The sequence below is a fragment of the Rhincodon typus genome, chromosome 1 (assembly GCF_021869965.1).
Source record: "Rhincodon typus isolate 14 chromosome 1, sRhiTyp1.1, whole genome shotgun sequence".
Classification (NCBI taxonomy): domain Eukaryota; kingdom Metazoa; phylum Chordata; class Chondrichthyes; order Orectolobiformes; family Rhincodontidae; genus Rhincodon; species Rhincodon typus.
The window spans coordinates 165,130,943-165,158,245 of NC_063332.1; the positions used below are offsets into that span (position 1 = coordinate 165,130,943).

At 41.2% G+C, this 27,303-nt stretch overlaps 1 protein-coding gene across 1 annotated transcript in view; it reads left to right on the forward strand.

Annotated features, from left to right (window-relative positions):
- The window catches only part of LOC109923726 (PH and SEC7 domain-containing protein 3-like), a 595,836-nt gene extending 590,668 nt beyond the window's left edge, over nt 1-5,168 (forward strand). The window contains exon 15 of the mRNA XM_048610871.1: nt 4,122-5,168. Coding sequence (XP_048466828.1) covers nt 4,122-4,328 — 207 coding nt within the window. The 3' untranslated portion in view covers nt 4,329-5,168. The remainder of the gene's footprint in view (nt 1-4,121) is intronic.
- Nucleotides 5,169-27,303: the final 22,135 nt, after the last annotated feature.

Here is a 27,303-nt window from a genome sequence, read left to right on the forward strand (position 1 = left end):
ACTTGAAAACTGTGCTTTTTGGTTTTCAATTGGTTTATGAGCTGGAACTGTTTCTTCCTATACACTCTGTATACAGAGCCCTTGTGAATTTGAAGACTTGTAACAAATCGCCACTTAGCTTTCACCACGCCAAGTGAAAACAGTCCCATCTTTTCCAATCTTTTCTATTAACTGAAGTTTCTCATCCCTAGCCCCATTCTTGTAAATCTCTTCTGCACTCTTCTTGTCCTCCCTATAGTATAGTGCCCAGAACAGTACACAATATTCCAGTGAGGTCTGACCTGCTCTTGTACTCTAAGCCCCTATCTGTGAAAACTAGAATACTGTATGGTTTATTAACTACTAGCCTTGCCATCGTTAATGACAAAGAAAGATGTACACCCAGGTGTCTTTGAATCTGCACACCCTTTAAAATGGAGCCTTTCATTTCATTCGATCTCTCCATGTTCTTTGTACCAAAGTGTATCTCCTCACACTTCTTCAGATTGAACTTCATCTGCCACCTATCTACCTGCTCCATCAACTTGTCAATATCCCTCTGAAGTTCTTCACCTAGATGTATTTGTCATACCCTTAAAATTGGCAAGACAGATAGATGTGTTAATAAATCATACAGCGTTTTTCAGCTCGATAAATAGGAACAAAGAGTACATGAGTAGGAAGGTTATGACGAATTCAAATAAGACATTGGTGAGACCTCAGCTAGAGTGTTGTGTACGCTCCGAAAGTAGACGATTATACAAAGCTAAAATGCACAGATAACCAGTGCAAGCGGGATGGGTCGAATGGAGTCTTGCATTGTAAGAATTCTGTGATTCTGTGAAAAGACTTGCACTTATCTAGCACAATCTTTGAATGCCAATATTGTCCTGTTCCAATCATTCTTCAATAATGCAGGAAAATCACAAAAAGTGATGCACATTTTACTTTATTCTTGATTCATTTGAAATAAGAAATCTTAAAGAATCCTCCTCACAGTTTCCAAATTCCCAAGTTTACGTATCATCCTTAAACTTTGAAATTGCTACCTGTGCACAAAAGTCCAAAGATGTGCAGGTTAGGTGGATTCGCCATGCTAACTTGCCCATAGTGTCCAGGATGTGCAGGTTAGGTGCATTAGCCATGGGGAATACAGGGTTACAGGGATAGAGTAGGTGGTGGGTCGGGGTGCTCTTCGGAGAATCAGTGTGGACTCAGTTGGCTGAATGGTCTGCTTCCACACTGTAGGGAATCTACAATGATTACCTAGATCATTAGTATAAATTAAGAAAAGCAAGGGTTGTACTGCCAACTCATCAGAAACTCCATTGCAAATTTTCTCCCAGCCTGAAAAATACTCATTAACTTCTTCCCTTTGTGCCTATGTTTTCTATCCCTAGGCCAATTTTGTATCCACTTTGCTGCTGTCCCTTTTATTCCACAAGCTATAACTTTCCTCATAAATCTATTGTGTTGGTATTGTATCAAAAGCTTTTTGGAAGTTCATGTACACCATATCGGGAATATTTATCATCTAACCTTCCTGTTACCCTTTCAAAAAACTCCAGCAATTAGGCTTAGACATACATGTCTCTTAAAAAATCTGTGCTGACTTTTCAAAATCAACCCAAATTATTGTGACTGTTAATTCTATCTGAAATAATTGTTTTTATTTTCTTTAATTAATTTCTCAAGCTATTTAAAATGAACTAACTATTCTAACTTATCGCTATAAATAAATCACTATTTATTTGTTATTCTCACAGCACTAAGTATTATGAAAGATTGAACTCAACTTTTCATCAGGATGGGAGTGGGGTGAAGCTACAATATCTTTTCAGTTTATTCGCCTTATTAGAAAGAAAATGCATGTTTATTTCCCCTTTTTGCCCACTCTAACTTTCAACTCGATGGAGAGTTCTTCACTGAAGGTATCTGACTTGGGGCACTTCCATCCACATCATCGATCAGCAAGCAGATGCGCACCTCCAGGGGAACAAAGAGTAGTGCAGAGCATTTGTCTGCATCAACAACCTAATGCCTATCCTTAGGGACTCCCACAGGGTTTATTCTACCATTTAATCAGAGCCTGAAGTACAAACAGCAGCATTAGTATTATTGGCGTTCATTTAGCAGCTCCTTAATTCAATGTAACAGTAATTAAATTATTGACTGATAACTTGATAAAGATATTGCTGCACAAAGCCCTTTGGTAGCATTCAAAATACTGACACTATTTATATTCAGTGCGATTGGGAATATAATGTTTATGTTGTTAGTTTAAAATGAAATATAGTGGCTCGATGAACGAATGTATTTTCTTTCAGCAGTCTTATTTCCTGGAGTATTTCCTCACCCTGACTCTTGCAGATGACTGTGCTACTTTCCCATATCTAGCGTCACACAAAACAGGCAATGTTGTGTGCCTTTGTCTGTTTTCTTGCCTAGTGTTGCCTGGATCAGGTTGCCAGAAGCTATACCATTTGAGGTGCCACTCAGCATCAAGTTTGGCTGACCAGGAGACTCACCTGCTTTTATTGCCTACTATTGGCCCATTGGAATGATTTACTGGTTAATAATGAAGTCTTAGAGTGGGACTCGTGGAACTTCTGACTCAGAGGCAGGGACACTACTGACTGCACCATAAGACCATCTTTTGCTGATGTGAAAGGCTAAATATAATGGCAATGAGGGGAAATTGAAAATTTGAACTCTTTTGGGTGCTCATCGCAATATTTTATTCAGATGGCGACTACATCCCTTGCATCCGGTTTTTTTCTAATTAACTATTCCCTATTCTACCAAGCGTGTTTGTAATGTCATTTCCAGTTGTATTCCATTCCCAGAACACTCTGTAGTTCTCAATATACAGTCACATCGGAATTGCAAGTTCCATTGTTGGGACTGCACTGCTGACTGTTAACCACTTGTTCGTTCCTGCCGTTGATATTATTGTATTAGATTTGAAATTAATATTTTAGTGGAACCAGGAATGTGATTTCTAACATTATGTGCTGGCCATTTGTTCTGTCCTGTAAGAAATCCTGTGACTTTAAGTTAGTAACCAGAGAAGCTAGTTGGTGAGATAATTGAAGCGTTCATTAAATTGAGCTCTCATGACCCAAAAAAAATGGCCAGAGGTGAGAAGAAGGTTCAGTTCATGGGGAAAAAAAGGTCCATCCGAGCAGATGTGCTGTTTAGCAGCTACAAGTAGTTACAGTAACCTGAAAAACTCTTAGAGCCTGTTCCCTCAAATTCAGAGAGAAAAGACAATGAGTTACTCTAGGAGAGATGGAGAGAATCCCATCTGGTGAAAGGAAATGCTTCCAACCTTATCGGTTGAGTAAGAAATTAAAAAGTGAAGACAGAAATGATACTTTTCACTGGGACTGTGTGTCTGAAAAGGTTAATGCTGGGAAAGGGGGTGAATCTTTTTGTTGTTTATGATAAGATCTTCATGATATATCTTTGTTTCTTTTCCTTGCCCTTTTCTATATTAAACTTGAGTTCTTCTGATAAAGGTACATTGGCACACTCTTAAAATGGATAACCAAACTGGAAAAATAAAAGTTATGATCTAACAAGTCAGATTTCAGTCTGGGATCTGATTGTCCCCATTATACTATCAGCTGAGATCATGTTAATAGTCTTGCTGACTAGTATGAATGATCTCCAAGCACCTGAGCTAACACCTGGTGCCCAGGAGTCCTTCTTTATATAATTTTAAATGAGCCACTTGGAACCATATCAAACTAAATGAGAATGTGACAGTTCCTTATAGGGGTACAATTACAAAGATCAAACCACAAATTAAACTTTAAATTAAAATGTTATCCTCAGGAGTGATTATGCAGAGATATTCTTAATATGTGCTCAAGGTACTTAATCAATCAATACCCTCTACCCATTTATCCTCAATAGAATTAACCTAATATTATTGACAAAGCTTGCAAAGTTTGAAAGAATTCAGCAAACAGGTTGCAGTCAAAGAGCTGGGAAAGCAGTGCATTTAATGACTGAGTCAATGGAAGGTCAAACCTGTGTTACGGTTGATCATTGGCCTCAAGGCTGCAGCATTCTCTGTTTAAAGGGCTGTGTTCCTTTCTTGCACTGAGCTGTTACCATGCTGACTTCTCTTACAGAAAACCCGATATGAGACATATGTTAAACTCCTGAAGGAAGGAGGGCCGGATATGCTCGTGGAAAACGACGGAAACGGGATGAAAAAGTCGCACTCCAGCCCATCGCTGAACCAAGAGATGTATCCTGTAAATGCAAAAATCAAACGTAACGTCTCTGAGAGAAAAGACTACAGGCCTGACACAGCCAACAACAAGCAGAAGACTTAACTTCTTAGCAGGAAATCATCTCCCAGTCCACGGCCACCAAAACATAATCAAGTGACGCAATCTGTGACTTGTATATTTTTGTGTAAAATATTATTTAGATGTCAACTTTTGGTAACAGAAATTGTGAGAACATGACTGATATGGTAATCCTTCATTTGCAGACACTCCTGTAGCTTTTTATATTTTTATTTGGTTGTTGGCGCAACTGTTTGTAGATTGACTTTTTTTATATTGCCTTAAAGAGACAGCCTCCTATTGTTGGCCTGCTATTTAGAAAGCCATTGAAGGTCACTCAGTTGGAGGTTTACACAAGAGGCCCTATCAGAGTGCCAAATGGATATATGTCATTTCACAAACTGAGAATTGTCATTGGCTGAATTTCTGAGTACAAAATCAGAGCAAGGTAGCCGCTGACTTTGCTGTCCTTTTATTTTTCCTCATTATTAATTCTTTAAATTATTTAAAGCCAAACACACTCAAGGAAAATTGGAGCCTTGTGAAATGAATGTTTCTGTGGACTTTTTTTTTCTTAAAGAAACAATGCTTTATACAGAGTTGCTTACTGGAGACCAACAAAATGAATATTCTTCAAAGAGCTATTGGTTACTTTTCTGTTTATTGCTTATGAGCAAATAGTTCTTCTAACATTCTCACTGTCTTATCCCCTCCTCCCTTAGTCATCCTTCCCACTACAGTACTTCCTTTGAGGACTGTGACATCTCTGACTCCCTTTCTCTCCCTCTGTCACTCCCCAGTACATGCGTTGCATTTGCAATAGTGATAGTTTAACATTTCAGAGCACATGCCACTCACCCACTCTCCTTGCACATCCCCACCCAAATCTGTAGCTGCTACTGAGCCAGGAAGCTGTAGTCTGTACAGTGTTGGAAGGAAAATATTTTAAAACACTTTTTGTTTTGAAATGATTTTATGAGGCTCCATTTTAAGCATACTGTAAATCCCAGGCACTCTTGTCACCTGTATATGATGTTTCCTTGACAAGAATATAGCAAATATATAGAAGGTACTATCTGAATTATTTGATCGTATCTTTAAAGATTAGTATTTATAGTGCACTTTAACGGAATACATAAAGCTTGACCACCTGTTTTTATTTTTTTTAAGAATATATGTTTGTCTTCCATTTTTTTGTATAATTCCAGGCACCTGTGCTTGGGCAAGTTCTGTCGTCTGTAAGACAGGTTGAAGAGACAGTATTGTAGGGAAATTACAATTGATCCAATAGAAGTTTTGTTTGAAGTAGGAAATTGCATTATGCCCTCCAGAACCACTGCTGTTATTGAAGTTCTATTGCAATGACGCTGTAGTTTAACTCTCACCGCACCAATTAAATAAAGGTCTCACACCGAAAGAGCACATAACTGCCTAATTGCGGATTCAATTTATTGCATCAAGTGTGAAAAGATCACGTCTTTTCTACAAAGAAATCGAGTCACCCTTGCCCTGCAGAATACCTCTAATACTTTCTGCATCTGTAGATAATGAAAGGCTGTAATGAAATTTATAGTGAAAAGTGGTATCTGCTCAGTAATGTATTTTCAGGTGCAAATAGGTGTCTCTTTTCAGTGCCACTTGGTATTTCTCTGTGCTATTATTGATATTTATTGACTTCGTTGCATCTTCACTCACTTCTATAGCTCAGTGGATCTATTTTTGTTGTCTGTATATAATAGATTTACTGTACAATAACGTGCAGAAAGCCTTCTTTCTGCTGCATATGTCCCTTGTTTTGCATGCGGTCCTCTCTGAAACAAGAGCTCACATCAATAAATTCAAATGGATGTTATATTGGATCTTGGGTTTTGTTTATAAAGTGGCTTGTTCAATTCTTTCACTTTGCCCTGTCACATGCTCAACACAACTCAAAAGAAATTCTACCAGTAGAGGAGAAAGTGCAAACAAAAGCAGTCTCAGAAAAGGTGCTCCAAAGACATTAGAGTCAAAACGTCAACTTTGTTTTTCTCTCCACAGATGCTGCCAGACCTGCTCGGTTTCTCCAGCACTTTCTCTTTATTTTAAATACAGTTCCAAGGGACATACACAAACCAAACATAACATAAGGGATGAAAGTTTATTCTCTTTATGGGCTTTCAAGACTCTGTTTATTTAGAGTCGGATGGTGTCAACTGCCCAAAACCGACTTCAGTAGCACATTACTTTGAAAAAGACTGCAACTGTGATTGGTGCGAGTAAGGAAAATATACTGTAGTATGATTTTATTCTAAGGTTTGGGTAAAATGCATTGTTAATGTTGGATCGAAGGAATTCCGTCTTTAAAAAAATCTATTTCAGTACCTTGGACAGCGGGAAATAAAATGTGCATTTACAAACATAGAAGATAGGAGGAGTAGGCCATTTGACACCTCGAGCCTGCTCTGCCAAACAATATGATCAAGTCTGATCATTGATCTCATACCCTATTCCCATTCTCCCTCATATCCCTTGATGCCTTTAGCCATAAGAGCTATGTCTACTACCTTCTTGAAAACAATGTTTTGGCCTTAACCACTTTCTGTGGTGCTGAATTCTACAGGCTCATCGCTCTGTTGGTGAAAAGCTTTCTCCTCTTCTCAATCGTAAAATGTTTACCCCTTATCCTTAAACTATGACTCCTGGTTCTGGACACTTCCACCATTAGGAATATCCTTCTTGGCCTAACCTGTCTGGTCTCCTGTTAGAATTTTATAGATTTTTATGAGATCCCCCCACACTCTGCTAAATCCAGTAAATACAGTCCTAAACGATGCAGGCTGTCTTCATACATCAGCCCTGCCATCCCAGGAATCAATTTTCTAAACCTTTGCTACATTCCCTCTCACACAAGAACATCCTTCCTCAGATAAGGAGACCAAAACTGCAAACATAATACTGCAGATGTGGCCTCATCAGTGCACTGTATAATTGCAGCAAGATATCCTTGTTCCTGTAATTAAATCCTCTCACTATGAAGGCCAACAGACAGTTTGCCTTCTTTACTGCCTGCTGCACCTGCACGTTTATTTTCAGTGCCTGCTGCATGAAAACAATCAAAACTTTCCTGTCAAATGCTAGTGACTTTAGGGTCTATTGTTTAGGCATCTACAACACAGTCTCATTTGACAGCCCAGTTAGGATGAAAAAATCCCAACTGGACGTAACAGGTTGTGATGCCCCAAGGTTGGGCAACTTTTAAGTTTGTTACTATTACATGCATTTTTCTCTCTTCTTCAGAATGGTCGCAAGTGATGCAGGAATGTATGATAATTATAACACTGGACAAAGTCAGAACTGATATTGCATGAATAGCCATAAAAATCCGACCACTGCACTTTGAGCATTTGAATTCAGAACGATCTCAGTTTACATCACTTAAGGCTGCATCAGTTAAGTAGGTAATTGTTTTTTAAGCAAATTAAATTCTCTAGTCAGAGTCTACTGTGAGAACCACCTTGTTTTGTGTGTTAATAATGAATAGTAATTAACTGCAAGAGCTTGGTTTACTTTCTCTGCAATGTCAACATTCTGGATGGGTAATTTATTGGGGCACGAAATCTTAGTCAAAGCAGCATCAATGCTCCAAGCTCTTTTATTTATGAAATCCTGGGCCGTTTTTATTATTGCTTCCAATTCAAGTATCTCCTGTAACCTAGCAACAGAAATACTCCTGCTCAGATTCAACCAAGCAAATGGACTCTGATTCTGACTATTTAGAATCACAGAATGATACAGCAAAAGAGGTAGCTTGTCCCACCATGCATTTGCCAGCTCTGTGGCAGATCTATCCAATTAATGCTGCTCCACTGCTCTGTTTCCCTTATCCCTGAAAATATTATCCCGTCACGTATTTATCCTAATCTCTTTGCAATGTTGCTGTTAAATCAGTTTCAGCGATTCAGATACTGCAGTTCAGATCACAACAACTAGCTGTGTAAAAAAAAACACCTCTAGTTCTTTTTACCATTCACATTAAAAATGTCTACTTTTGTTGTTGACCCTTCTGCATCTGGAAACGGCTTCTCGTCATATACTATATAAAATTCAACATGAATTTTGAGCAAATTTTTCTTTAACAATCTCTGATGAAAAATAAAATGTCTACCTCCAGTTTCTTCACAAAATTGAAGCTGTTCAACCCTGGTAAAATTCTCAACAATTTATCCTGCATCCTGTCTGCATTATTTTGAGAGGATTTGAATATAAAAGCAAGGATGTACTACTGAGACTTTATATGGCGCTGGTCAGGCCACATTTGGAGTATTGTGTGCAGTTTTGGGCCCCATATCTCACGAAGGATGTACTGGCCCTGGAGCGAGTTCAGAGGAGGTTCACAAGAATGGTCTCAGGAATGGAAAGCTTAGCATATGAGGAATGTTTGAGGACTCTGGGACTATACTCATAGGAGTTTAGAAGGATGGAGGGGATCTAATTGAAACTTTCAAAATACTGAATGGCTTGGACAAAGTGGATGTTGGGAAGATGCTTCCATTGGTAGGAGAGTCTAGGACCTGCGGGCACAGCCTTAGAGTAAAGGGAAGACCCTTTAGAACAGAGATAAGGAGAGACTTCTTCAGCCAGAGAATGGTGAATCTATGGAATTCACTGCCACACAAGGCTGTGGAGGCCAGGTCATTGAGTACATTTAAGACTGAGATAGATAGGTTCTTGATTATCAAGGGGATCAAGCGTTACGGGGAGAAAGCAGGAGAATGGGGTTGAATTGAATGGCGGAGCAGACTCGATGGGCCAAATGGCCTAATTTCTGCTCCTATGCCTTATGGTCTCTGAGGGTTTGACATTGAAAAGTGTTGTCTGGAATTGGAGTAAATGTTCCTGGTGATATTTTAGAAAGATTTACCATGATTCCTTTGCTTTCATATTTTACCCCTCTTTTAATAAAGCTTTATAAAGAATTTATATGCGATTTAAGCAGCTTTGTCAACTTGTGCTGAAGTATGCAAAGACTTGTGCACATACCACACACACACACACACACCCACACACACACCCACCCCACCCCCGCCCCCAGTGCCCAGGGCATGCCTTCACAATTCCACTGTTTAGTTCATATTACTTCCCCTCATTCTTTCCAACACAATGTGTCACTTCATATTTCCTTGAAATCTTCTATATGCCTGCTTAATTCGCCAGCCTATTTATGTTCTCCAGAAATCTATGCAGTTGTCTTTAATTACATTTCTGATTGGATTTGTATGTCTAAGCCAATATCTCTCAACTGATACCGTGGAATCACTTTTCCAAGGAGGCAATATTTTATGCTGAGATAACAAGGTGTAGAGCTGGATGAACACAGCAGGCCAAGCAGCATCAGAGGAGCAGGAAAGCTGATGTTTTGGGTCTGGACCCTTCTTCAGAAATGGGGGAGGGGAAGGGGCTTCTGAAATAAATAGAGAGAGAGGGGGAGGCGGATAGAAGATGGATAGAGGAGAAGATAGGTGGAGAGGAGACAGACAGGTCAAAGAGGCGGGGATGGAGCCAGTAAAGGTGAGTGGAGGTGGAGAGTTAGGTTGGGGATTGGTCAGTGAGGAGAAAGGGGCAGGTGGGTGGGAGGGAAGACGGACAGGTCAAGGAGGCGAGGATGAGGCTGATAGGTGGGGGGGGTGGGGGTTGGGGTGGGAGGATTGGATAGGTGGGAGGAAGGACGGTCAGGTTAGGGAGGTGGGGACGAGCTGGGCTGGTTTTGGGATGCGGTCAGGGGCGGGGAGATTTTGAAGCTTGTGAAGCCCACATTGATACCATTGGGCTGCAGGGTTCCCAAGCGAAATATGAGTTGCTGTTCCTGCAACCTTCGAGTGGCATCGTTGTTGCACTGGAGGAGGCCCAGGATGGACATGTCGTCTGAGGAATGGGAGGGGGAGTTGAAGTGGTTCGCGACTGGGAGGTGCAGTCATTTGTCGCGAACCGAGTGTAGGTGTTCCACAAAGCGGTCTCCAAGCCTCCGCTTGCTTCCCCTGATGTAGAGGAGGCCACACTGGGAACAGCGGATACAGTATACCACATTAGCAGATGTACAGGTGAACATCTGTTTGATGTGGAAGGTTTTCTTGGGGTCTGGGATGGGGGTGAGGGGGGAGGTGTAGGGGCAGGTGTAGCACTTCTTGCTGTTGCAGGGAAAAGTGCCAAGGGTGGTGGGGCTGGTGGGGAGTGTGGAGCGGACAAGGAAGTCACAGAGAGAGTGGTCCCTCCGGAAAGCAGATAAGGGTGGGGAGGGAAAAATGTCTTTGGTGGTGGGGTCGGATTGGCGGAAGTACCAGAGGATGATGCGTTGGATCTGGAGGTTGGTGGGGTGGTACGTGAGGTCGAGGGGGATTCTGTTTTTGTTGTTTTTGTGGGGAGGGGGTGTGAGGGATGAGTTGCGGAAAACACGAGAGATGCAGTCGAGGGCGTTTTCAACCACTGTGGAGGGGAAGTTGTGGTCTTTGAAAAACTAGGACATCTGGGATGTCCAGAAGTGGAATGCCTCATCTCGGGAGCAGATGCAGTGGAGGTGAAGGAATTAGGAATAGGTGATGGCATTTTTGCAGGATGGGGGGTGATAGGAGGTGTATTCTAGGTAGCTGTGGGAGTCGGTAGGCTTGAAATGGATATAGGTTTCCAGGTGATTGTCAGAGATGGGAGCAGAGAGCTCCAGGAAGGAGAGAGAGGTATCGGTGATGGTCCAGGTGAACTGAAGGTTGGGGTGGAAGGTGTTAGTGAAGTGGATGAATATTTTATGCCGATGCTGTTTTACTTGCTAATGAATAAACATCAGGCTATTGTTTATGAGAAAATGTTACAACTAGATGGACAACGGATAAAATTTGACAATTTTATAGCAGAATTGTATCTGGGGAGATATCCATGTTTGTTTTCCTCCCCCTGTTGTCTGCTGAAGATATTCATTTGGCTCCATTGACTGCACTCTTGAAGGTAAAAGTTACAGGACTCAAGTTTCAGATTCAAACTGATGGCCTACAGTGTAGTGGAGTCAGCTGTGCTGTTGGAGGGGTTATGCTTTTGGAGAAAACTTTAAATGAATACCGATATCAGCTTGCTGAATATATGACTTAATGATGTCTTGATCCCTGACTAATATGACTCTCTTGTCCAATGATACCAACAGCATATGGGGTCATTCATTGATTTGTTTGCAGAAGTTATGAAACATGTAATATCCTGGGGGTACTTGATCCAGTGGACGTTGAAAAGATGCTTGCTCTCGTGGGAGACTCTGAAACTAGGGGTTATTGGTTAAAAATATGGAGGCACCCATTTAAAACAGAGATGAGGAAACATTTTTTGTCTCGGAGGGTTGTGAATGTTTGGCATTCCCTTCCTCAGAAAGCAGTAGATGCAGAATTTTAAAATGTTTTTAAGGCATTGGTAGGTAGGCTCTTGATTACCAAGTAGATGAAAGATTATTGGGGATGTGCAAGTATGTTGAGTTGAGTCATAGAGTTGTACAGCACAGAAACAGACCCTTCAGTCCAACTCGCCCATGCCGATTGGATTTCCTAAACTAATCTAGTCCCATTTGCCAGCATTTGGCCCAAATCTCTCTAAACTTTTTCTATTCATGCACCTATCCAGATGCCTTTTAAATGTTGTAATTGTACCATCCCCTACCACTTCCTCTGGCTGATTCAAATCAGATCAGCCACAATCTTGTTGAATAGAAGAGCAGGCAAGAAGGGCCGAATGGCTTATTCTTGTTCCTTGTCATACATCTGTGTGACCTCACTTCATTGCAACAAGCCATGTCTCCACTGAACATCAATGGCAGGACTTCCAAAGTAATCCATGGTTTGTGCAGCCTTAATTTTCTGGCTGACACTCTTAGGTGCAAGTATTTTCATTTGCTTTTGTGTTGACATTTGTTTCATCAGACAAGTTTTCTGATCCAAATGGTCTTTCTTCTCAACGAGACTGAACATTATAGCCTTGGTCAGCTGTTCCGAATTGCCTTCCATTCTGTTATTTTTTCATGATATTTGGGCTTTGGTGGCTCAACCAACTTTTATTTTCTATCCCAAATTGCCTTTGAGAAAGTCGTGATGAGCCGCCTTCTTGAACCACTGCAGTCTATTTGATGTAAGTACATCCACAGTGCCATTAGGTAGAGTGTTCCAGGAATTTGACCCAGTGCAATGTGCTCATTCTATCATGCATACCATTGTAAGAATGTTGGAGAAACCTGAGATAGTTTAAATCTTTTATCAATATTATCAAATGCTATTTTCATATACCCTCACGTCTCACTTTTATTATAAAAGTATTTTTAATTCCACGAATTATGATGGAGTTGTACTCTGAACACTCTATGTAGCTGCATTGTTGCTTCATAGTTGCATGAAACTAGAAGAAATAAACATACACCTCAAGACAGCTAGATTCAGGGTTTTATAGTGAGCTCCATCATTGATGACTTAGAGGCCAGCAGCCTTTGCAGCTTCAAACGAGTTTACTGTTAATTTGAAATTTGTAGCAATAGAGAGTTTGGGGATAATAGAGGACTGAACTCTTGTGTTAAAATCAATTCTGTTATAGAATAAAGTGCAACTTAGCTGCAATTAATTAGGAAAGTTGTCTGTATACGGAAGAATGAAACACAAAAACAAGAGATGGTATTCATGAATGGGTTCTGAAAGATATGTAACCATCTATGTTACCCTGTTCACAGGAAGATAATACATTGACAGAAAGCTACAATGGCAAGTGGGGAATTATTTTCTGAAGAAGCACTGATGATGTACTTCAAGATTTAGGTTGGAAAAAGCATGTTATCAGTAAGAACTAAAGAAAAAAGAATATTAAAATCATATTAAAGGGAGAAGTGATCCAAACCATAGCAAACACTTTGTACTTTTGCTGCGAGTCAAAGGTTATTAAGGAACAACTGGAATTATTGCAGGATGCCTGGGAGGACTATGCAAGATGACAAAGAATGGCAGAAGATTTGAACTGATATTGTGAATGTTTTTAACTGTAAGGCATTTTGATCTATCTTTTACATAACAAAAAAGAAAAAGAAACCCCAAAAGGTCATTTACAGCTCTCAAGGGAAGTAGAGCTTAGTAGCTTAAAAGGGTGCAAGGTGGAAAAAGCAGCAGAGCTAGATTTATTTTGTCCTTGGGTAATGAAAGAAATGGCAGAGGTTGTGTCTGATGCCCTTCTGAATACTTTCGATGATTCTTTGATTTATGCCAGACAATGGGAGGAAAAGTATATGTAGTGCTCTTATTTAAAAAAAGGATTAAAGTCAAATCCTGGAAGCTATGGACCAGTGAGTCTAAATTCCGTACTGAAAAAATTAAAAGCAATGATCAGTTAGCAATTGTAACACATGATGTTTCATTGAGTGGCCTTGAAATGCTCTAGACGAAAGCTATGAGAATAATTCTAAGCTAAAGAGCCTTAGCTATTTGTTTGGCTCACAGGCCTTGGCCTATTTGTCCTAGAGACAATATGATACAGGTCTATAAAATTAAAGAACTGGCTAGCCTCGTTAATGAGAGATTATTCAGGTTGAACAGAACAATGATGACCAAGGGACATACACCGTGCAAGAGTGGGAATAGACTGGATATCAGGCAGATCAATTTTGCCCAGGGTGTATTGAGCCAAAGCAATATTCCATTTGAACACAACCTTATCGTCCTTGCATTTTATTGTTTCCCCAATCAAATCGAGCATTTTATTGATTATGTTGCTTGTTGCTCTGCATTGGTTGGACAAATAGAACACTGAGCTCACAAAGATGTCGAGGTCTTTTTCAATTTTGCCCTTAGCTTTTTCAATAGCTTTCGTGAAGTGTGCAAATTGCCTAGGATCTTTTTACATGCATGGGATTAATGTTGTAGTGTGGCTTTTAGCTGTTGAGATTAGTTCAAACCAGACCTGAAGGTCCTTCTTTAAACAGTGTTTATGAATAATATAAACATGTTGGGCCTGAACACTGACGTCCCCCACACACCAGGCTGCTTCCACCACAACCAAACCGTTTTAGCCCACCAATGGTCCCCATCTGCAGCTTTTCACTATCAACATTGGCTCAACATTATCCATTGTTTTGTCTGCCTAACTGCTGGCCTTTCTCTCTGGGCTCCGTCTCTACCCATCATTTACTCCTACCCCACACCAACCCATTTTCAGCAGATATACAAACCATTTCCTAGCTACAATCAGTTCGGAAGAAGGGTCACAGATTCAAAACGTTGACTCTGCTTTCTCTCCACAGATGTTGTCAGATCTGCTGAGTTTCTCCAATCATTTCTGCTCTTGTTAAACATGATGGTTACTTAGCAGCAGGTATCTCTGCCTACAGCTACTCTCGTTCTAGCCTTCCTGCTGAATCTCTATTATGTGACCATTGAAGTTAGAGTTACATCACAGCGTACCTCAGAGGCTCGTCTGCACATTCATTAAACCCTACCTCTTCAATGATAACCTTCAAAGTTGCATACTCCTGGGCATCAGCTGTTATACTGCACTTTGTTGTATGTGGGTGTGGTTGATGTGGACTCCTTAACACCTTGAAGGAGCTGATCTCCTCTTGACTGTGGCAAAGATAAGGTTTAGCTTTTTAGGTAACAGGCTGTCCATGTCTAGTCAGGATGTTCCAATTACCATGGCCTGTGGGCTACGCTAGGCGGAGCAACTTTTTGTTTGTCTTCTCATCAATTTTATATGTCCAAATCTGAATGCCTAAAATGGCTTTGGAAAGAAAGGCCATGTAGAAGCAACAGGAATTGTAGATCAAAGAGAACTAGTTGATATTATCTGTTTGAATTTCCACAAGACTTTGTTAAAATGCTTTATAGGCATTGCAGATAGTAATGAGCTATGAAGGCAAAAGTAGCAAGATCAATTTTCCAAATGGATCCTAAATTCATTTAAAGGCCATAAATGAAGAATGATTTTAAATAGTGCGGCTTTTATTAAGTGGTGTACCCTGGAGTCCTGTACAACATTTTTTTTATTCATTTGTGGGATGTGGGCGTTGCTGGCTGGCCAGCATTTCTTGCCCATCCCTAGTTGCCCTTGAGAAGGTGGTGGTGAGCTGCCTTCTTGAACCGCTGCAGTCCACCTGCTGTGGGTTGACCCACAATGCCATTAGGGAGGGAATTCCAGGATTTTGACCCAGCGACAGTGAAGGAACAGGGATATATTTCCAAGTCAGGATGGTGAGTGGCTTGGAGGGGCACTTGGAGATGGTGGTGTTCCCATATGTCTGCTTCCCTTGTCCTTCTAGATGGAAGTGGTCGTGGGTTTGGAAGGTGCTGTCTGAGGATCTTTGGTGAATTTGTGTAGTGCATCTTGTAGATAGTACACACTACTGCTAGTGAGTGTCAGTGGTGGAGGGAATGGATGTTTGTGGATGTAGTGCCAATCAAGTGGGCTGCTTTGTCCTGGATGGTGTCAAGATCTTAAGTGTTGTTGGGGCTGCACCCATCCAGGCAAGTGGAGAGTATTCCAATACACTCCTGACTTGTGCCTTGTAGATGGTGGACAGGCTTTGAGGAGTCAGGAGATGAGTTACTTGCCACAGTATTCCTAGCTTCTGACTTGGTCTTGTAGCCACTGTGTTAATGTGGTGAATCCATTTGAGTTTCTGACTAATGATAACCCCCAGGATGTTGATAACGAGGGATTCAGTGATGGGAAACTATTGAATGCCAAGGGATGGTGGTTAGATTTTCTCTTATTCATAATGGTCATAGCCTGGCATTTGTGTGGCGCGAATGATACTTGCCACTTATCAGTCCAAGCCTGGATATTGTCCAGATTGAGTTGCACGTGAACATGGACTGCTTCAGTGTCTGAGGAGTCGCTAACGGTGCTGAACATTGTGGAATCATCGGCGAACATACCCACTTCTGACCTTATGATGGAGCGAAGGTCATTGATGAAGCAGCTGAAGATGGTTGGGCCTAGGACACTACCCTGAGGAACTCCTGCAGAGATGTCCTGGAGCTGAGATGATTAACCTCCAACAACCACGACCAGCTTGGCTAGGGGAGTGGCACATTCTGGAGCTCAAGTCTTCAGTACTATTGCTGGAATGTTATCAGGGCCCGTAGCCTTTGCAGTATCCAGTGTCTCTAACCGTTTCTTGATATCACGTGGTGTGAATTGAATTGGCTGAAGACTGATATCTGTAATGCTGGAGACAACTGGAGGAGGCCGAGATGGATCATCCACTCAGCACTTCTGACTGAAGATTGCTGCAAATGCTTCAGCCTTATCTTTTGCACTGATGTCCTGGGCTGTTCCATCGTTGAGGATGGGGATATTTGTGGAGCCTCCTCCTCCAGTGAGGTTTTAATAAGTTCACTAAATATCCAGAGGAGGGCATGGTAATTCACAAATAATCTGTCAGACGGGGGCAATCAATTGCAAATAGGTCTAGATGGATGGAGAATCTGCAATCAAAATTAGTAAATGGCTTTCAATAAACTGAATACGTCATCAAGGAGTTGAGCAGTTTGAGAAGGCAGCTCTCCGCCACTTTCTCCAGGACAATTAGGGACAGGAAATAAATGCTAGTCTAGTCTGGGATGCCCACATTCCACGAACAACTAAAAAAATAAAAAATAGGGCAGATAAAAGAGCCATGAATTGTAATTTGCTGGTTGAAAGATTAAAAACTAACTAAAGTGTAGGATGATGGTTAAAGTACAGTGTCAAGATTCTGCAACCAAAGCAAATAGAGTCCAGGGTTGTGGTTCGTTATCTGTTCCAGACAGGATGAGATCCATGATAAAAAAGGCAACACTGTAAAAGGCTTTGGAAAGACTCCCTTTGGAGTAATGTCTACCGTACTGCTCTCAAACTTCAGTATGCTTATAATTGCTCGGGCAGAATTTTTTTATTCTTTCACGGGATGTGAATATCGCTGGCAAGGCTAGGATTTGTTGCCCATGCTTAATTGTGCTCAGGGAAGGTAGCAATGAGCCACCTTCCTGAACCTTTGCAGTCTTTTTGGTGTTGATACATCCCAATTCTTTTCGGAAAGGAGTTCAAGGATTTTGTTCTAGGAGCAGTGAAGGGGCAATGTTATTGTTCCAAGTCAGAATTTATGGCTTAGTGGGATAATTTTGGGTGGTGATATTTCCATGCATCTGCTGTCCTTGTCTCTCTAGGTGTTGTAGGCAATGTGATTTCAAGGTGCCATCGAAGGAGTCTTGCTGATTTGGGACAGTGCATTTGTTATTATGGGACAACTGTGCTTCAACGGTGGAGGAAGTGATTGTTTAAGTTGGCAGATGATGTGCCAATCAAGCAGGTTGCGTTGTGCAGGGTGGTGTGAGCTTCTAGAGCCAGGGCCACTGTCCTGGATACCTAGCATACATTCTATAGTGTGACTTAATATAACATGGTATATATTACCTACCAATCCTGCTGTCTTCAAAGATCTATGGACATGCACATCAAGGTGCCTCTGAACTTCTGTACTTCCAAGGGTCCTACCATTCAACATGTACTCTCTTGCTTTGTTAGTTCTCCCAAAATACATCATCTGACCCTTTTCAGAATTAAATTCCATTTGCCACTGATCAGTTCATTTGACCAATCTATTGTCTTGTACTCTAAGGCTTTCCTTGCTGGTTACCATTAATTTTGGTGTCATCTATGAACTTACTGATTATACTTCCTACATTCAATGTCTAGATCATTAATGTGCATACCAAACAGCGAGGAACTTAACACTGAACACTGTGGTTGTCACAGGACACAGACTTCCAGTCACAGAGACATCCTTCAAACATCACCCTCTGCTTCCTGCTGCTAAGCCAAATTTAGATCCAATTTGCAAATTTCCCTGCATTCCATGGGCTGTTAGCTTCTTAACCAGTGTATCATGTGAGACCTTCTAAAAAGCCTTACTGAAGTCCATGTAGTCCATGTAGACTACATTGACTGCACTCCCCTCATCTATACACCTTGTCATCCTCTTTTAAAAATTCAAATTTGTTAAACATACAAAACTATGCCAACTATTCTTGATGGAGATGAATTCTGTCCCTTAGATTTTTTTTCCCCAGTAGTTTCCCTACCACAGTTGGTAAATTCACTGTTCTGTACATTTCTGGTGTATGCCCATTACCCTTCCTGAATAATGGTACCAAGAGAAATACTTCAATTAACAAACTGAAAATAGCAATATTTATGATGGCAGATTTCAAGATTTTTTAACAAGGAAATAAAGGTACTAATCCCTTCCTAATAGCATTGCTATGATAGTGTTGTCTCAAATTCATGTTGTAAACCTTGTTAATTTTAGAAGTTTGAATTCTATAACAATTTGCATTATAGTGATAAGTATTCACAGTGAGGAACCAGTGATTAGATAGTGCTAACTTTTCATTTACCATGCTTTCAAAGCTTAGAATTCTTGTTTATGAATTGTTCAGAATACCATGGATTATTATTTTCAACTATCAACTTGAACATTCTTAAATATTAACTACTTGAATTATAATATCAACTAAGCAATATTTTTAATTATGTAGAGGTTGTTTGTGTTATTATGAAATACGCTTTTTGGCAATTTAAAACATTTTAAAACCAATGAAGTTTTGAAATGTCATCACTTATCATTTAAGAAACACAAAAGCCAACTTCCACCTAACGAGCTCCCATAAGCAGCAATCAGATAATTAGCACATAATTCCTCTTAGGGTGTGTTTGAGGGATAAGCATTTGCCAGAACACTTGGAAAATGTCTCTCCTCCTCTTGAGATTGTGCCACGTCCTCTTTTATGCCCTTTTGCAAAGGTTAACAGGACTGAAAACAAAAAAAAAGCTGGAGATCACAGCGGTTCAGGCAGAATCCATGGTGAGAGAGAAAGCTAACGTTTTGAGTCTAGATGACTCTTCATCAGGACTGATGTGATGTAGAGGGGGGCAACATTTATGCAGCTGTGGGAGTTTTGGAGTGCAGATTAAGTGACTAGAATGCGAGAATGGCAGAACAATGATGTGTCTAACTGCCAGACAGCAAAGAACAGACCGTCCCACTGGAGTTGGGAGGGAGGGGAGAGAGCTCATGGTGACAGAGAATGTAACAAGTAAAGCTAACAGAAAATGAAAGAATGGGTGTGGCTTCACAATCTGAAGGTGTTGAACTCAATACTAAGTCTTAAAGGTTGTAAAGTGCCTGGTCTGAAGATGTGATGTTGTTCCTTCAGTTTGCGCTGTAATTCCCTGGAGCACTGCAGCATGCCAAGGACAGACAAGTGGGCATATGAGCAGGACGCTGTGTTAAAATGACTGGCTATGGCAAGTTTGGGGTCATAACTGCGCACGGACTGGGGATGTTCTGTAAAACGGTCACCCAGTCAACATTTGGTTTCTCCAATGTATCTTAGTTTCAGATTTCACCTGAAAGATGACTCGTCAGTCAATGTAGCATTTCCTCAGCATTACACTGAAGTGCCGGTCAGCACCGTGTTCTCAAGTTTAGGAGATCTCACACTCGATAAAGGACGAATTTGCAATTTGAAAGGGACATAAATACCCCTTACAGAAGCTATGGAAAGTGTTGCTCTCATTAAAAACAACACAATGCTTGCTTCAGTTGAGTTGGAAACTTTTTTACTCCCAAATAAGAAGATTTTGTGTTCAAGCCCATTCTGGGTTTTGAGGTCTTAATATCCCAGGATTCTTGTCATCTAGTTGAGATATTGAACAATACATTGCCTTGCTGTTCCATTGATTCAGGTAGACGTAAATATAACAAGGTACTATTTGAAGAAGAGAAAGAAACTTTAAGATAATGTCTCCTCTTAATTATCAGCATCAGAAACATTTTGAAATGACACAATCAAAAACACACAAGTTGGTGATTCATCTTGAGGCCATATGTAAAATGACTGCTGTGTTTCTCTAAATATCAATATTCAATGCTATTCAAAAAAACTTACTTGTACTTGAAGTATTCTGAATGAAAATGTATTTCTCCTCAGGTAAAATAAGAATCTATTTTAAATATTGCTAACAACAACATGAACTTTAATACAAAAGCTTCACATAATGAACATTGAGAAATATATTATAATGGATGAACTTTCATAATTGCTTAACCGTATTGGGCTCAGAAAGAAGAGCCTTAACTGATAGTGTCTGTCAGACAAAGGCAGCTGTAACTAAGGAAAGTTATTGGGTTGTTATGAGATCAGCAGAATTGAGAGGTACGCGCTAGAGATGAAATGCCATTAAATTGCAACAAATTGTAACAAATGCATGAAGTCACCCCCCCCCAATATTTAAACCAACCATACGATTTACTCATACTTCATTCAATCTAGTCCACGGTATTCTCTGTTCACAATATGTCTCCTCTGTATTAGGGAGACAAAACGCAGACTGAGTGACCAGTTTGCGGAACACCTATGCTCTGTCTGCAAAACTGACCCTGAGCTTTCAATCGCCTGCCACTTCAACGCACCACCATATTCTCTGGCTAACATTTCTGTCGCAGGCTTGCTGCAGTGTTCCTGCAAGCCTCAGTGAAAGCTCAAAGAACAACAACTTTTAGAGACCCTGCAGCCTCTGGTATTCAACGTGGAGATCAATAACTTCAGAGCCTGATTCAATCTTTCCATGCATTTTTGCTCACCCCACTCCCTGTCCTGTTATGACATGGCTAACTATCTATACTCTCCTTGTGTACCTATCTCTTCCATATCTCTCTCTCTTGCTCTTTCTTGCTTTCTCTCACGCTCTCTACCTCACCCCTTCCCCTTCTTCCCCAGACATTGGCTTCAGCATAACTTCCAGACTCTCCCAGCTACTAACAGTTCTAATGAGGAGTCACTGGACTCAAAATGATAATTCTGCTTTCCTCCCACAGATGCTGCCAGACCAGCTGAGTTTCTCCAGCAATTTTGGTTTTTCTTTAAGGCTATTGCCTGACTTGAAGGAAGAAATCATTGAGATGTACACATGGGCATCATGGAAGAGGGGCAGACAGGTCTCAGTCCAATAGAAAGAAGACTTCAAAGGATTCAACAGATTTCGAGTAAATATTGGTTTGGCTAAACATTTGTGAAGACTCGAGAAGTAGTTTAATTTTTATTTAACCTGTGTATTAGTCACTAAATCATGTAAAAATGAGGGAGATGCCACTTAGGTCCAAGATGAGGCCAAGATTGTAAGATTTATGATTTCCAGTGGCAAAGAGGGTCATGGGGATGGGTGAATAAAAGGCATTGATGTGTTTGATTGGCCATGATCATATTAAATTGTGAGGCAGGCTCGAGAAGCTGAATTGTCCTTTCTTCCTACAAGGATAATCTGCATGAGAAATATGTCCATGTGGTTCAATTAAGAAAATATGCAGTCCTCCAAACCCACTGTGACATCCAATGTGAGAGATGCATTTGTTATAATTAATTGTTGAAAGTTTCTAGTTTGTCTCAATATAAAGGCAGGATTATAGTACTCTGGTAGTGACCCTATTTCTGGGTCAGAAGATCTGGTTTTAAGCCTCACATGCCTCGATGTGTCAGAACTGTCTGAGTTGGTTGACTAAATTTAAAGTTTGTAAAGGCAAGATGTGCTTCAGGGTTCAAAATACACAGAGGTGACAGACAAATTTAACTCTCAAGATGAATTCAGGAAGATCATCCTGTACACTATTACCTTTTGTTATGACTTCTCCCTGGTTGAGGACTGAACAATTGCAGGTCGAGACATCCTGCTGAGGACAAAACAACGCAGGGTTGTGATTGGAGGAGCAGTGATGGGGAGACAATGTCTGAGTAACTGCTCCCCCAGTAACAGATTCTGAGTTGTACTTTGCTTGTTCCTACTGGGTGTATTTTTAATGAGTTTGGAGCATGTATTTAGGGCAGTTGCTCAAACCATTACTTTCTCCATCCACCCCGAGCTAGTACCCACCACCCCCTAAAAAACAGGACAGCCCATCCACCATATTTAACTAATTAAACATCAATTGAGCTTATTAAAATCTCAATTCACCACAATATCACCCTGTCCACACCATAATATGATTAGCATCATCAAGATAGGCAGAATGTGATGATCTCAGCTGATGCCAATCACTGAGAAGTCAGATTTCAGAGGAGAAACATGGTGGCAACCCACTAAACAGATTCACAAGAGATTGCCAATGTACTTTTAATGAAAGAACACAGAAGAAAAATATAGTTATTTGTAGGACAAACTGGAACTATCTAATAAGCAGCCAAAAGAAAGATTTGACACATTTTCCAAGCAATCTTACTCATCCACAGTGAACAAGCACTTGTTTCTTCACTTTAATATTTCTTCATCTACTGATGAGGTCGCAGCACTTCCTTTCAGCAAATTTCTGCAATTTCGCCAGATATGATTCCCTTTAGAAAAAAAAAACGAAAAAACTGCGGATGCTGTAAATCAGGAACAAAAACAGTAGTTGCTGGAAAAGCTCAGCAGGTCTGGCAGCATCTGTGAAGAGAAAATCAGAGTTAATGTTTCGGGTCCGGTAACCCTGTGTTCTGAGGAAGGGTCACCAGACCTGAAACGTTAACTCTGATTTTCCCTTCACAGATGCTGCCAGACCTGCCGAGCTTTTCCAGCAATTTCTGTTTTTGTTCATGATTCTCTTTAGCTCTCCCCCAACAAACAAAGGCACAGGCTAGCTCATTAGCATTTCCTCAGTGAGCTCTAAGAAAAGCTCAGGACTCTTTCTAATCCTGACTACTTGGACTGTGAAAACAGCTAAAGGTTTCTTTCCAGCTCTGATACCCTGGAGACTGCCAAAAATATCCTGCCCTTCTGCTGGTGAGGATCATTTTTATTCTGAATTGAACCTGCTTCTAGCCTTTGGCCTTTCTTTCCAAAGGTCATAGAAGCTGAACCGAATAAACATTTCAGCAGTTACCTCACCAGGTAGTTTGTCTAAAATCTCTGCTTAAATTACATGATTTCTTGATAATGTGTTTTGACCCACTGCTAAAAAAATAGTTCTGATACTTCAGAACTCATTATTACATTTCTAATCAAAATGCTTAAATAATAATTATTATTATTCTAAACTTTCATCGCAATAAGTTGCTGGCCCTGTCTTTAAAGTGGCTAAATGTGTGGGAAGGAAGGGGGCATAATCTTCACAGAGTACTCTTTGTGCTTTAAGGACAACTACCCAGGTGATAATACCTCCACATTCCTCCCAGCCTGAGCTTTATAACCCCTCTACTGCACTCCCCCACTACTCCCCACAAATGGCTTTGTTAAGATGCTTGAACTATCCACACCACATGCCCCCAAGATACTTGCGTCCAGGATTCACTGGGGCCTTCACCCTGGGGCTGGTTGCAGTCGGGGGTGACAAGCTGAGTGTCCACTGCCTGCCTGCAGCCCTTCACTCTCAACCTCGCTGCCCTGTATGTCTCTCATGCTGTCAATACCACCAGGTCCTTCAATCTCCTATTCCCTCTCTAATGCTCTTCCAAAACACCATCTCTGATTGGGTTCGTGGCTGTCGGCCCAGCACCAAGTCTCCAGTTTCTTTTTAGTGGAGGCGTGAGTTTGCAAATTTGCACCTTGAGAATAGGTTGACTTCTACCTTAAATCTTTAGGTCTAAGGAGTCCATGCAAACCAGAAAGGAAAACTAGCCCTAAAAATGAAACAATCTGGTCCTTCTGAAAACCTCAAAAAGACCTCTCCAAAACCATTTTGACCGCTGAAGTGTTTGTGATACCTTGTAGTGGATATTCCGGCCGACTCTGGTCATTTATCCCTGTAACTTTGTTTGAAATCCAGCCTAGACCGCTGAGATGGTGACTCCACCTGCCACAGCCCAGTCATGAAATGAATTTGAATGGAGTAGTGGAAGAGCAGCCATTGCCCATTTTTCATATCCTGTGACAAACATACATGTTTTCTGTTACCTCAAAAATATTTACTTTTAGATTCCACCCAAACACCCCCACTTGTGCAGTACACATTTCAGAAAGTCGTACGGTATTTGTGGACAGAAAGATGCTGCCACAATCTGCTTTCCATGACTGGGTCAAAGGCCCAATTTGGTTCACAGCAGTAAAGGAGCAACTACTGGTGAGTCTTAACAAGAAGAGGCTCTTGTCTCAAACGGTTTACTCCTTGAGATCAATTTGCTATAAATTACATTAGTTCAATAAACAGTGTTACTAAGGATATGAGGATGTGGGTCTGCACTTCACAAAGTTGGAGGATGATCTGCCATATTATGACCAGTATAATACCACCATATTGTCCGGTCTCCGATTTTGTCTCTTTCAGGACCATTATCTTGTAAAACAGGTCGAAAGTCCTCTGTTCAGTTTTACATAATAGGTATTCCATGAAGCAACATCTTCTAAATGAAACGGTTTCCTCCTCATGCAAGTTGACTAATTCCACTCTGAAACTGAAATCCTATTTGAAGGATTTGATTCACATTTTTCCCACTGGTTCCTCGATCCAACTGATTTCCTACATACATTCACAGATCTATTTTTGCCTGCTGACTGGTTGCTTCCTTCTTTTGGCAGGTTGAGTGGGTTGGATAGACTCCAACTATCTTTGGCGCTGTTTCTGAACTATTTCTCAAAATGTATAAATTACAAACCCTGCCATTCAACAGGACACAAAGGTGTTTGTTGAGCTGAGGAGGTAGGACCAGAGCAGAATGGAGTTTTATAGCCTGATGCGCAAATAAGACTGCGCAAATCCCAGAATCTAGAGGACAGAACAACAATAGTGGTGTTGGAGAGGCCCATGGATGTCATTTTCTATAGCAAAGCATGCCTGTGTCTGACCATGGGGAGGTGATGGCCTCGTGGTATTATTGCTGGACTGCTAATCCAGAGACCCAGATAACATTCTGGGGACCTGGGTTTGAATCCCACCGCAGCAGATGGTGGAATTTGAATTCAATAAAAATATCTGGAATTAAGAGTCAAATGATGACCAGGAATCTATTGTCTATTGTCTATTGTCGATTGTTGGGAAAAACCCATCTAGTTCACTAATGTCCTTTAGGGAAGGAAACTTACTACCCTTACCTTATCTGGCCTCCATGTGACTCCAGCCCCACAGCAATGTGGTTGACTCTTAACTGCCCTCTGGGCAATTAGGGATGGGCAATAAATGCTGCCTGCGATGCCCTCATCCCGTGAATGAATAAAGAAACCTTATTGTACAAAATATTCCCAGCCTGTTTTCTTCCCAATTAATATCCTAATTACAACTTTCGACACCAGCTACAAATGAAAACAGCGACTTACAAATGTTACTGGCTTCAGTACAAAAGTGTTTACTGTCTATTGACATTACCTGTTCTCTCTGAAGGGCAAAATGAATTCAATGACTAGTTCTAGTTCACAGAGCTGATGTGGCTTTGTTTCCTGTCTCTTTCATTAATGTCTGCAGTTTGGCTTGATTGCTGTTCCTACTGGGTCATTCTCTGTACCTGGTCATGCTGTTTGTGTTGTGTCTCAGTCTCCAATTTGTAACTGTTCCTTTGTGCTGCCAACAGCTAGCTTCACTTGAACGATTTAATAAGTAATTCACCATAAAGGTTGACATTTGTAGACAACAGAATTCTTTCTTCTCGTTTCTAATTGAGTTAAAATAGAGCTGTAGGGGATAAACGGTTTATTTAATCCAAGCAACATGATGCGCTGCAGGTAATTTATTCTTTGTATTGTACCAGCCTCATGGGCTACATAATTATTTTCTCAGTGTGGCAGTGAGGACACTGGTCCATGTTCTGCGCTTCTTAGGCAGTGTTACACATTACTGATTTCAAGGGTAAAGAAGAACTCAGCATTAAATGTATTTGTCAAAACCAGACATCACAAGGTGAAGAAATGATCAAGCAAAGCCTCACTCTGAAACACATAAAGAGACGTGAGGGTAAATTTTGAACCAAGAGGTAGATTTTTAAGGAGCGCCTTGAGGGAATGAAGAGGGAGAGGAAAAGGCCAAGGGTTGTAGGGAGGGAATTCCAGAGCATAGGGTCTCAGCAACAGCACAGGGTGCCACGGTGGCTCAGTGGTTAGCACTGTAGCCTCACAGCACCAGGGACCCGAGTTCAATTCCACCCTCGGGTGACTGTCTGTGTGGAATTTGCACATTCTCTCTGCGTCTGCGTAGGTTTCCTGCCACAGTCGAAAGATGTGCAGGTTAGGTGGATTGGCCATGCTAAATTGCCCCTAGCGTCTAAGGGTGTGTAAATTAGGTGGATTAGACATGGGAAATGCTGGGTTATAGGGAATGGGTCTGGGTGGGATGCTCTTCAGAGGGGCAGTGTGGACTTGTTGGGCCAAATGGCCTGTTTCCACACTGTAGGGATCCTATGGATTCACACACCAGCCCTGAGACTGGAGCAGTTAAAATCAGGGATGAGCAAGGAGTAATAATAAAAGAATTGCAGATATCTCAGAGGGTGTGGGGCTGTAGAAGATTGCAAGAACAAAGTTGCTGGAAAAGCTCAGCAGGTCTGGCAGCATCTGCAAAGGAAAAAACAGAGTTAACGTTTCGGGTCCAGTGACCCTCTTTTTTCCCTCACAGATGATGCCAGACCTGCTGAGCTTTCCCAGCAACTTTGTTTTTGTTCCTGATTTACAGCATCCGCAGTTCTTTAGGTTTTTATTTCGAAGCTTGCAGGATTGGGGTGTCAGCAGGGCAGAGCCACCAAGGGGTTTGAAAACATTTTAAAGCTGAGACTCTGCTTAACTGGAAACGAAAGCAGGTCAATGAACACATGGGATGTGATGTGATATGAGGTAGGTTAGTATTAGTGACGGGGCAGGGTCATCTCGGGGCCAAAGGTGATAACAAGGTGGTGGACCCTCTGGTTCAGCCCCAGTGAGTGGCAGAGAGAAGGATAATGTTGGCAATGAGGGAACGTGTAGGCAGAGGGAAGACCCAAATGCTGTGCATTATCTGGTGTTGTGCTAATTCATGATAACCTTTGCAGTGGTCAAGGCCAAATGTGGACAGTGG